The 12978-nt window shown below is 47.0% G+C and overlaps 1 protein-coding gene across 9 annotated transcripts in view; it reads right to left on the bottom strand.

Moving 5' to 3' along the window:
- Positions 1–12978, bottom strand: part of NDEL1 (nudE neurodevelopment protein 1 like 1) — a 55866-nt gene that overhangs the window by 38409 nt on the left and 4479 nt on the right. For 8 of the 9 annotated variants that reach the window (XR_003438030.1, XR_003438031.1, XM_027131031.1 and 5 more), the window contains exon 1: positions 1526–1715. The exons of the other annotated variant lie outside the window; for it this stretch is intronic. Coding sequence is in view for 6 of the 8 variants with exons in the window: in XM_027131031.1 (XP_026986832.1) it covers positions 1526–1708 (183 nt within the window). In the remaining 2 variants the exon portion in view is untranslated. Of the gene's footprint in view, positions 1–1525; positions 1716–12978 lie in introns of those variants that run through there. 9 annotated transcript variants of the gene reach the window in all.

Below are 12978 nucleotides of genomic sequence, written 5' to 3'. Positions count from 1 at the left end.
GTAATTTTAAGCTTTAGTAACCAAATTTATCCCAGTATGACTTAAAATGAGAATAAAAATAAGTTTTGGAGATGTCACAAAAGCAATCTAGGTTTTTACTGAGGTTTCTACTTAAGTGTTCCTCATCCAATTTCAATTTACTTAATTTAAAAAGCCAAAACAGAACAAAAAACAACTGCTGCATAAGATTTCTATCTGGACCCAGTCAACTTCAACCAGGGCTAACCAAAGGTTTTTTGTTGTTGTTGTTCCTTCTGATCTCTGATTTTAAATAATAACTTTAATAAAGATTCAGAGGAGGTATTTTAGTTCCCCTTTATTCTCTTCAACACATGACTTAATGCTGCATTTTACCCCCACCAACTTCATGACTTAGCAAAGCCATTACCCTGTTTCATAAATGGATTAAAAGCAGCACAATTTATCAGACAAAATAATTAGCCAGCAACCATGACCAAGTACCAGTGTAGGATTTCTCTCACAAATGAGTAGCAGTTCTTATCCTAGGTAGGTCTGCTCAAAAACATTCGAACACATCTCCTACTAGCTTCTGGTATATTTTTGGCAAACTTTCTACTTTGCTTTCTAGCTGAGAAGGGTATAAAAATCCCACAAAAAGAAACCAGAACTCCAAGCCGGGAGATGTAAATCCTGGACCAAGCGAAGCCCCTCACCGGCTGGTAGAATCCACAGTAGAAATCACTTAAGCCCCCACCCCATCTGGTCTCAATTTCCCCATCCGTCAAATGGCGAGAAGAGAATCAGGCACAGCCACCAACCAGGTGATGAGGTTCAAAGGAGATAGCGAGAGTATTCTGAAACGAGTAAAGGCGCTACAGAAATGTAACAAAATTATCAGGAGTGAAAGAACCCTCAGTTCCTTGGCAAAACGTAAAGGATTACTTCGTTGCTTACCAACAAAAAAAAAAGAAAGGCCAGCACAAGCAACCCGAACCCGTTTGGTGACACTCTTCTGAACTCCAAGAGGGGTGATGAGCAGTTTGGGACAGGCAGTCACGGGAATGCCACCGGAGCCCAAGGTGGGCTGCTTCCGCTCTGGCCCCTCGCTTCTCTCCCGCGGGGAGTTCTAAATCCAACCCGGCTCCGAACCACCCCCCACAGCTGAAGGGATGGGGGAGGGGCGGTGGAGGAGGATGGCTAAGCTGCCGCCACCACCTCCAACGGAGCCGCTCCTTGCGCCACCAGCGCCCGGGCCCATGGTGCCACGTCCCGCCCTTCGTCCCCGCCATCCCTCACCCCACCCGCGGACACGGGCACAGCCTAGGGAGACCGCCCGGCTCGCTCCATTCCAGGCGCCCCGGTGGGCCACACCTCGGACCAGGGCGGGAGGGGGCAGTTAAGAGCGGTTGGAACAGTTACCGCCGGACTGGTCGCCCCGGAACCCGGGCCCGGCCCAGCGGGGCCTCGGACACAGCCCCCGGGCTGGCAGGCTCCCCGGGGACAGGCCTCGGCACCGCCGACTCGGCGCGGCACCCTCGGGAGCTGCCCCGCACCACAGGCTCACCTCCAATAATGTCAAAAGCGCATATTCGCCACCGCTCGACCGCAGTCTCCTCTCCGCTGGCCTGGCCAGGCCCGCCCAGCCGCTCAGCTCCTCTCCCCTCCGCAGCCTTGAGCTCCACTCCGCGCACCTCCGCGCCCGCCTCCTCCCCGACACGTCAGAGGCTGCCTGGGTATCCGAGGCCATTCTGTGACGCACGGAGGCGGGGCTCTGAGCATGCGCGCGAGCGCGGGGGCGGCCTGGGCGGGGCTGTGGCGAGAATGGTGTCACGGGGGGCCGGGCCGCCCCGGGCCCGGCGCGCTGACGTCAAGCTGGCGGCGGCCTTCTGCGCCGGTGTTCTGGGCCCCACTGCGTATCGTTTGCGACCTTCGTGGTTCCCCAAAAAGGCTCTACGTTCGGGAAGGTGGCGTCACCGTGGATGACAACTGCCTCCCGGTTTTCAGCCATCAAGTCCTCCAAGTGTCTGTTTCAGTGTTCCAGTTTATAAGAAGAACCTCGGCTCGGATTTCACCTCTGAGTCCACCTCGACCACCCAATTCAGGCGTATTCTAGCCCCCTCGTCACTCCCTCTCACGAACACCTCTGTTGTTTCTACGGCATTCCCACTAGCTGAAATTTTATACTACTTCTTGTCTTCCTCTAGTAAAAATGTAAGTTCCATGAGAACCGGAGCCTCATTCCTTTTTTATCCCAGCAGATAGCTTGGTCCCAGGCACAAAGTGGGAACTCACATATTTGCTGAATGAATGATTGAACTCGTTGAGGGGACCGAGGGAATATAAATATTTCCACTTGTATATTTTATATATCTAAGCGTATATTTATTCATGTAAATATGCGTATGTATGTGTTTTCATTCCCTTGGGCCCCCAACTAATGGAATCCATTTTATTTATACATATTCCCCTCCAGAAGACTTGGAGAAGGGGGGGCGGGGTGAACTGGCTGAGATAGAGGAGGATGGGCAACTGCTTAGGGAGTGAAAACTTGAAGAAATAGAGCTGTTTTTAAAACAATTTTCGGAACTTTTGCTGTGTAATGTATAACATAATTCTCTCTGATGTCAGTGCTCTTGGGATTGGGTTTGTGAGGACACAGTGATGTGTAAGGTCTCAAGGTGAGAACAAGGTGAGCCTGGGAGGTCCAGTTATATTTTTGAGGGCATGGACATAAACAGGAGCAGTGCAAGATAGATTCTAAGAGGTGTCCAAATCAATGAAAATCTAAGAAGCAATTAATGGGATTGTGGGAAGGATGGCACCTCGAACTAGACTCTGAAAAGATCATGATAATAATAATAATGAGTAGTTCACTTTTGTTGTATGTACTGGCAATTGTGCTAAGTGCTTGGTTTGCATAATTTAATTCTCACAATGACCCCATGAGATAGGTGCTGTTATTATTCCCAGTCTACCAAAGAGGAGACCAAGACCCAGTAAGATGAGGTTGCCCAAGGTCACTTAACTAGAAAAAAGAGGACTCAAGGTTCAAACCCACCTAGTCTGGATTATCTAGCTCGAGAAACCACACTATTAACCACTACTCTACTGCCACTCAAGAAAGGGGATGGGCTTCCCTGGTGGCGCAGTGGTCGAGAGTCCGCCTGCCGATGCAGGGGACACGGGTTCGGGCCCCGGTCCGGGAAGATCCCACATGCCACGGAGCGGCTGGGCCCGTGAGCCATGGCCGCTGAGCCTGCGCGTCCAGAGCCTGTGCTCCGCAACGTCAGAGGCCACTTATTAATAACGACTACTTATTGGGCTAGAGCCCTGTGCTAAGAGCTTTACATACATTTCCTCACAAGCAGCTTGGGAGGCTAAAATTATTACATGCATTTTATATACTGGAAAACTGAGGCTCGGGGAGCTGAGGTTTAAACCCAAGCAGGTCTTAGTGCAAGCCCAGTGACCTGGGACATCATGGAAGCCTGTGACCTCATCCATCAGGGCGCAGCTTCAGCCAGGAAAGCAGAGCCCCAGAGGTGATGAGCAGGGAGGCCTTCCTGTACATCTGGTGCCAAGAAGGAACAGTCCCACCCCAAGAGCAAATAAAGGCTGCAGCTCTGGTCCCTGCCAAGTCCTGGGAAACACACTGAGTCACCTAATGGCAGGCCAGGCCCTGCAGAAAATGTGGGCATCATCTTCCAAGCCACCACCCCTCCCACCCAGCCTGGACCAGAGCTGGTATTTGTCAGGACTGGTGTGTTGGCCCCATCTTAATGAATGGCCTTTGCTTGGCAGGGCTCTCAGAGGTATCAAAGCCCTGTACTGATCTCCCTCCTCTGTGTTGGTTGAGTTTTCTCCAAAGTTTCTCCCACTCCCTGCTTCCAGTTTGTCCATCCCAGAGAAATAAAGTGGAGGTAAAGATGGAAGGCAGCCTCTAAGGGGAACAGAAGTTACAATCAGCTTTGTGAAGGTAGAAAGGTGAGTGAAGGTTGCCCCACCCTCTGCCTTCATAAACCATTAGGAAGGGGTTTGCTGAGGCATGGGTCCCAATCCAAGGTGTTTCTTGGATCAAGCCAAGGTGGTCAAACGTCACAGTCCCTGAGAGCATCCCATCTTCCCTACCACAAACTCTGAGACCCGGGAAACAGAGGCCAGGTTCCAACGCTGGAAGAGGAGGGGTTGACCAGCTGCCTTAGGAGAGGTCTGGACACTAACACAGACTCCAGCCAATGAGAATGTGGACTCCAGCCACTTCACACACTCACAAAAGGGGATGCGGTGCACACAGGCCTGCCGTGAAAACTCTGAGATGGGGCATGTGAAGAAGCTAGTGAATCAGGGGAGCAGACACCTCAAAGGTTTGATTCAGTCTGATCTCCATATCTCTTTGGCCAACTGTTTTCTGCTAAGCTATAGGGGCATCAATCAAGCTGGGCAAGGGACTCCCAGAGGCCCGCTAGTTACTGATGGCCTGCTGGATACATCCACGAGATTCCCATCACCACCTCCAGCTCTTTGTGTCTAAACCTCAAAGAGATTCTCCATTTGCCACAGCTGAAATTTCCAGAAAGGGTTTCACGTTTCTGCCAATGGTGTCATTACTCCCCTAGTCAGGAAGGCACAAAAGCCTCGTCAACTCACCCTTCATCATCCCCTTCCCCAGCTTTCACTTCACTCACGTGAAATGTAATCTGAAAGACTTTCCCTTCATAAACTCTCAAATACATTTCCAGTCTTCTGCCCCTGAATCTCCCCAGTCCAAAGTATCCCTTCCTGATCTTCTCTCCCTCATCCTGAACTTCTCTCCCTCAAATTTCTTGTTCCAGCCCTGCAGTGCACACCGCCATCAGAATAACCTTTCTAAAATCCCACTGTGTACAGAGCATCAAGGGCAACAAAACTTGTTTTGGCGTCCTACTGCTTTTGTGATAAAATACACACTACGAAGTCTGGCCTTCAAGGGCCTCCCAAAGCAACTCCAACCCACTTCTCCTGTCTCCGTCCTGCAGTTTACCTAGCTGGGTCTAATCAGACCCTCCACTGTGTACCCCAAATGGACAATTCCCTTCCTCTCTGGGCCTTTTATTGACTTCCACTGCCCGATGTGCTACAGCTGCTCCCTAGGGCCAGCCTGCATTCTTCTCTGCCTTTTGAAGTCTCACTCATTGCTACCTCTTCCAGGAAGCCTTCCCTGATACCTAAAGCCTCTCAGGAGGAAGGAACTATGTAGAACCCTGCATAGTTCACAGAAGACTTACTGAACACGGCCTTTTGGTCATGGAGGTGTCTGACCTCCCCCAAGGAACCAAAGCTCACTGAGCACAGGAATAATGTTGATTGTCCTAGTATCTGCCAGCAACAGGCACTTGGCAAACACTCATTTAACATACTTCAGTGAAAGTCACAGAGGGAATTCCCTGGCAGTGCAATGGTTAGGACTCGGCGCTTTCACTGCCAGAGCCTGGGTTCGATCCCTGATTGGGGAACTAAGATCCTGCAAGCCACACAGTGCAGCAGGTGAGCAAATGAATCAATGGTTTGGTGGCAATAACTCCAAATGCAAGACTGACAGCACTTTCTGGAAAATGCCCCACATTCTGAGAAAAATTACCATATAGAGAGATTTTCACTGGTCTGAAAGGCTGAACTTAGGTGATGCTAGGTTACAAAGGAACTGGGATTTATATCATGAGCAATTATGACTTTTCTCTAGCCCCAAACTTAAAACTCAGTCTATAGGGACTTCCCTGGTGGCAAAGTGGTTAAGAATCCGCCTGCCATCGCAGGGGACATGGGTTGGAGCCCTGGTCCGGGAAGATCCCACAGGCCACGGAGCAACTAAGCCTGTGCACCACAACTACTGAGCTCGCATGCCACAACTACTGAAGCCCACGCGCGTAGAGCCCATGCTCCGCAACAAGAGAAGCCACTGCAATGAGAAGCCCACGCACCGCAACGAAGAGTAGCCCCTTCTTGCCGCAACTAGAGAAAGCCTGTGCACAGCAACAAAAACCCAATGCAGGCATAAATAAATAGATAAATAAATACTAAAAAAACTCAGTCTATAGCATCCACAATCTCCAAAGCAACATCTTTTGCTTTTGTAATTTACAATAACTACTAGGTTTTTTTTTTAATTTAAAAAAACTATACACTTGGACCTTGAGGTGAGAAGTGATTTGATAAAGTCTTTCACTCATCAGCTATGGGTTTATAGTGCTTGTTCTGTTCTAGGCCCTGGGGCTTCAACCATATAAGTATAAAAAGCACACCCCACCCCCATGGAGCTCATATTCTAATGGAGAAGACAGTAAGCAAATAGGCAAATTTATTTCTGTCAGGTCATGACAAGTACTATAAAGAAACACACTAGGATAAGAGGATAAGGTGTGGCAGGGGCTGCTGCCTGAGGGAAAATAGGGCTTAATGCTCAGGGGATTCTTCTATGTAAAACTGTCAAGGCCCTTAAAATAAAGGGCAACAGAGATGTGAAATTAAGAACGTACAAATATGTGCAGGTGCCTTAAATAGAGAAGTTTATCTTACTTTCCATCATAGTGCCTGGCAGAGAGTGGCCACTCAGTAAGTATTGGTTGAATGAATGACTTGCTAGGTGGTCTACAGAATGCCAGAGCCTTCAACCAGATGGTAAATTTCCCCTTCCAAGATAAGGAATGATAACCAGGTCATGGCTGATTCAAAAATGTCCACTCCTGTGCACCCCTGTGTTCATAGCAGCACTACTCACACTAGCCAAGACATGGAAACCTAAATGTCCATCAGCAGATGAAAGGATAAAGAAGATGAAGTATATATATATCTATACATATACAATGGAATATTACTCAGCCATAAAAAGAAGGAAATAATGCCATTTGCAGCAACATGGATGGACCTAGACGTTGTCATACTAAGTGAAGTAAGTCAGAAAGAGAAAGACAAATATCATATGATATCACTTATATGTGGAATCTAAAATATGACACAAATGAACTTATCTATGAAACAGAAACACAGAAGAGACTTGTGGTTGCCAAGGGGGAGGGGAGGTGGGGGAGGGAGGATTGCGTGTTTGGCATTAGCAGATGCAAACTATTACACATAGAATGGATTAACAACAAGGTTCTATTGTATAGCACAGGGAACTGTATTCAATATCCTGTGATAAACCATATGGTTTCATGAAGAATATGAAAAAGAATGTGTGTGTGTATATATACACAACTGAATCACTTTTCTGTACAGTAGAAATTAACACAACACTGTAAATCAACTATACTTCAATAAAATAAATTTTTTTTTAATGCCCACTTCTGGTGGGTCCCTAACCCTTGACCCAGCCAGCCATCAAGAGCTCAGCCTAGGGCATCCCTGTACCGAAGGGAAAAGGAACTTCCATTTGTTGCCTTTATCGCATCTTCGGCAGCTTCTTGAGCAAACAGTGCTCACCAACTACCCAAAGCAACTCGGGCTCCCAAACCTCAGCTCTTCCATAGAATTTGTCCCCTAAATTTCAAACTCCAGTTGGCTGTAAGTCAACAGAAAGGCAGGAAGTGGGTATGATGACTTTGTCATGAGGGGTTTTAGGTTCCAAATCTCCTTGCTCTTCCTTCCCTTTCTGTGGTGTCTGAAAATGTGGCCTGCTTCTGGCCCTGGCAGGATGCTACGCCCTCTGAGGGCCTCCAGGTGTAGCTCGCTGACAAGTGGCTCTTGCAGGTGAGAAAAATGAGGACAATTTAGGTAAAGCCTGCAACAACAGGCCTTCCCGCCAGCGTCCTGCCCTGGTTACTGGTAGCAGGAAAGAACGGGCCCTCGTCCTCATCTGGGGGGCAAACTGAGGTTGCCAGAGTCTCTTTCCCCTATCGATGGACCCGGATATCCTGCCGTGCCCCCAGGAATCTCTCGGAGCTTCCCCATTTCTTCCCCAGAAGCCTACCTGAACTGTGGACTTCCTCCTGTTCTGGAGCTGTCTGCAGCCTCGTGGGCTTCCTGGCTTCAGGGCCTCCACTCCCCCAAGCTTCGGTCTTCACTGTCAGCCCTGGCCCCCACCCCAGCCCCTTCATGGTCACTACCCACACCCCAGAGTGACAGCCACATCCACAGGATAGGATGGCACAACACTGCTAATTTGGTTAACACCTGGCAACCCCAAGGGCTGCTGACATCACACCTACATAAACAGTGTAACTGTCCCCAGACAAAAGCGGCATCTGCTCATTCACCTTTGCACAGACGAGGTGGCAGCAGTTTTGCCTACTCCCAAACCATCCTAATGAAATGACAGGGCTTAGAAGAAATGGAATGTTTCTTACCAACCTGAGCTGACTGTTACCAGGCAATTTCAGCCAAACTCCCATTACCAGTAAACCAATGAGTCAAAGTTACCAGGAATGAAAGATCATGAATTCAACCATCAAACAAATATAATTGAGTGCCTGGCACTGTTCTAGGCCCCAGAGATAGGGCAGGCAACAAAACAAGCTTACAGAAAAGAAGGGAGAGAATGGAAACCGAAAACAGATAAAGAAACATTAGCATGTCAGACAGTTATAAGTACTGAGGAGGAAAGGAGCCAGGACTTTTCAATATTTTATACTTAGGGTGGCATTTAAGGCAGCACCTGGCGTGTGGTAGGCCCTTAACATTTGTTGAGTGAATAAAAAACTTGCAGAGAATGTTAGGTTCTGAGTTATTTTCGTTGCTCTCTTCTGCTGCTCCGTCTTTCTCCTTTTTCTTTCTTTCATCAAAGCACTTTTATCATTTAGAACTCTACTAAAAAACTCCCCTATTAAAAAATGAGCAATTGACAAAATTGAAAAACACAGGGGGCTAACAAACATATCACATTCCACCTTGCTCCAAATCAAAACCATTCAAAGTAGCAAAGCAAAGAAGGGATTCTATATTTCATCCAACAAACATATAAGATTTTTAAAACATCAGACTACAAAGTGGAGACAAGAACACAGAGAAACCAGCACTCTCGTGTACGGTGCGAAGTGGGTGCCCCATGTGTGAGTTTTCCTGGCAGACAGTTTAGTGGCGTGAGCCAGAAACTTACAAATATGCAGCCCTTGCGATCTAGCCTCTCCTAGGAATTTACCTGAAGAGAAGTTATCAAGGATGTGTGCAAAGATTTATCCATGAGGATGTTCATCAAAGCACTGTTTGGCAAAAAAATTAGAAACAACCTACACGAAAAGATCCGTTAAGCGGAATTATGTGATAGCCACACAATATAATAGTAGATAGTTTGTAACAATGATGGTATGAAAGAATATTAACAATGAAACACATGAATAAAGCAGTTAACTCAACAATATGTATAATAGGATCCCACTTTTGTAAAACAAATACATACATATGTTCTACATAGAAAACGTCTGGAAAGATAGATACCAAAATGATGTTAACAGTGCTCATCTATGGAAGGTGAGATCACAGGTAATTTTCTCTCATCTGTCCTTCCTTTTTTGTTTCTTTTCTGTATTTTTAACCAGAATTAAATATTTTTTTGTTTCTTTTCTGTATAATTTTTTAAGTTTTTTTTAAAAAAAGAATGCATCCAAACTTAACAAAGCAAGATCATTTCCTCAAAATTCTTTCCAAATGATTTTCCTAAGTTTGTGGCTTTAGGACCATTTTAAACCCCGGCCTTTCAGCCAAGTCACTCTAGCAGAGACAAGAGTGACATGGCACTCAGGTGTCGGTAAGCTTCAGTAGGAGGGCTCCGAATTCTATAGCACAGATCATAAGAATTCATTCCCTTCCCTGGTGGTCCAGTGGTTAGGACTCTGCACTTTCACTGCCAGGGGCGCAGGTTCAATCCCTGGTCAGGGAACTAAGATCCCGCGAGCCACGTGCCGTGGCCAAAAAAACCAAAGAATTAATTCCTCCTGCTATGACTCCCTAGTTAGCCCAATCTGATGTTATTCTCTCCGGTAAACATATATGTGCTGGTTCCACAGGTGTAAAGTTTCCACCCCACAATCTTTTAAATGTCATATCTTCTACACATCCATTAACTGACGACATAATGATATTTGGGACTTTGATAGAACCATCTGGGATGTCAACTATAGGTAATCTGGAATGTAAGGATTGCTTCTCCAGGGGTCACTTGTCTGGTGACCATTGTCTAAATAAGGGGATCAATACCCTGACCATTTATAATTATAACCTAATATGGTAAAATGACAGTCCATGGGACCTGAGGCAATTTCACGCTAGTTTTAATCTATTCCTGTACAATAAAAACACAGGCCTTGATGTCCACTGTGAAAATTGCAACAAGGGGGTTTTGGGGGCCTCTACATGGAAAATATCTTCTGCTCAAAATTAGGAGAAAGGGCTTTACTCAGGAGAGTCCTGGCCACAGAAGCCAATTTTGATTCATAAATGCTGAAATGCAGAAATAAATGCTGAAATGCAGAAATAAAACATCCTAGGTTTGCTGTTAATCACAGTAGAAATGTCCCTTCTATAAAAAGAAAAGAAGCATCCCTTTGGAGGATGCAGTCCAGGCAGAAGAGAAGACATTAATTAAAGTGCTGGGGGCAGGATAAGCGGGGAGCAGAGGAGCCCTTTCTTCAAGCATGTTGCTGTTTCAACCATTTTCGAAAGTCTTCTGTTGACAGGATTGTTGTTAAAACCCTGATAAAAAGATATTCGAGGAAGCACAGGACTTCCCTGGTGGCGCAGTGGTTAAGAATCCGCCTGCCAATGCAGGGGACACGGGTTTGAGCTCTGGTCCGGGAAGATCCCACATGCCTCGGAGCAACTAAGCCCGTGTGCCACAACTACTGAGCCTGTACTCTAGAGCCCGCGAGCTACAACTACTGAAGCCCACGCGCCTAGAGCCCGTGCTCCGCAACAAGAGAAGCCATCGCCATGAGAAGCCCGCGCACAGCAACGAAGAGTAGCCCCTGCTCGCCGCAATTACAAAAAGCCCCTGCGCAGCAACGAAGACCCAACACAGCCAAAAATAAATTTAAAAAAAAAAGATATAAAGCAAGAGGCCCAGACACACAGAGGAGGTGATCAAAGGGTGGCAAGATCCACCCTCCACCTCGAGCCAAAGGTGCAGGCACCACCCCTTCTCAGGGCTCCCCACCCTGGTGTGAGAGCCCAGTCCCACCTGCTCGTCTTCCCTAACCTCCACCTTAGGAATTCAGGTGTTTGCTCCTCTCTGGAGAATCAGCTCCATCATTGGTGATTTTGCTTCTCTTCTCTGAGCCTCAGTTTCTTTATCTGTAAAATGTGCAGGTTGGACCAGATGATAACAGTTCCCGCACCCTCCCGGGGCGCTTAGACCCTGCCTCTCCTTGGCCAGTTTACCCAATGTGATGGCAGGGTCAGCCCCGTCCTAGATGGGTGGGGGTAGGTGACCAAGAACAGTCTCATTCCTGCCAGCGTTCCTTTGCTATGCCTCGGGATCGCTGAACTTGCAGAATAAACCGCCTTCAAGTGCATCTAACATCTGGTGTTTTCATTTCCTGAAGCTGCTGTAACAAATTACCACAAGCTTAGCGCTTAAAAACAACCCAAATTGATTCTCTTACGGTTCTGGAGGTCAGATTCCAAAATGAGACTTATGGAACTAAAATAAAGGTATTGGCAGGCCTGGTTCCTTCTGGAGTTTCCAGGGAGAACCAGTTCCTTGCCACTTGCAGCTTCTAGGGGCCACAGCGTTCCTGAGCTCATGACCGTATCACTCCAGTGGCTGTTTCTGTTATCACATTGCCTTCTCTGACTCCTGCCTCCCTCTTATAAGGACCTTTCTGATTACGTTGGGCCCACCCAGATAATCCAGCCCAGCAGGGGGAAGAGGAGGAAGTTTATTCTCTGGGGAAACTAAACCAGAGAAACTCCAGACCTGGGACACTGAGCATACGGGAGAGCAAGGCTGAATCAATACAATATAAAGGGAAGCGGGGGACTTCCCTGGTGGTCCAGTGGTTAAGACTCCGTGCTCCTAATGCAGGGGGCCTGGGTGTGATCCCTGGTCAGGGACCTAAAGATCCTGCACACGGCAACGAAGATCCCACGCGAAGATCTCGCATGCCATGCTCGACTAAGACCTGGCACAGCCAAATATTATAAATAATAAATAAATGCTTAAAAAAAAAGAGGGGGGAAGCCGGAGAGGAAGGGGGAATACTTCAAAGGCTGAATATCAAATGAGACCCCAGCTTCCTTCCCTGATGGTCTCCCAGAATGCCAACAGCCTGTACCCTCCAAGCAGGAGATCGGAGAGCTCTTCTTAACAGGATAATCCCCCCATCGCAAAATCCTTAACTTACAACCGCAAAGTCCTTTTTGCCATAAAAGGTAACATACTCACAGGTTCTGGGGATTAGGACCTAGACACCTTTGGGGGCTATTATTCTGCCCACCACATCTGATGCTCCAATTTTACCACCTTCACGATATTTGCCATTTCTGCTTTTCATCTTTGAATTTTTCTTTGAATCAGATCACTTTCTAAGAAAATGAACTTAAAAAATAATCATATTGGGAACTTCCCTGGTGGTCCAGTGGGTAAGACTCCGAGCTCCCAAGGCAGAGGGCCCGGGTTCGATCCCTGGTCGGAGAACAAGATCCCACATGCCGGAACTAAGAGTCCACGTGCTACAACTAAAAGATGCCACATACCACAGCTAAAAAAAGATCCCATATGCCGCAACAATTATCTCGCATGCCAGAACTAAGACCTGGTGCAGCCCAAATAAATAAATAATTTTTTTTTTAAAAACAATCATATCTATGAAATTACAGAATTGATTGCTAGTCGTATTTTCCCTACTCTTTCATAAGTTAAATACATGACTATTAAGATGTCAAATGTTCAAGGACCTATGTACAGCACAGGGAACTCTACTCAATATTCTGTAATGGCCTATATGGGAAAAGAAGCTAAAAACGAGTGGATACGTGTATATGTATGACAGATCCACTTTGCTGTATACCTGAAACTAACACAACATTGTCAATCAACTATACTCCAATAAA

Source organism: Aethalodelphis obliquidens, unplaced genomic scaffold (assembly GCF_003676395.1).
Source record: "Aethalodelphis obliquidens isolate GAN/ISIS:26980383/991018 unplaced genomic scaffold, ASM367639v1 scaffold38, whole genome shotgun sequence".
Taxonomy (NCBI): domain Eukaryota; kingdom Metazoa; phylum Chordata; class Mammalia; order Artiodactyla; family Delphinidae; genus Aethalodelphis; species Aethalodelphis obliquidens.
Note: the sequence above shows the minus strand (reverse complement) of the source record. Positions and strands in the feature narration are given on the sequence as shown.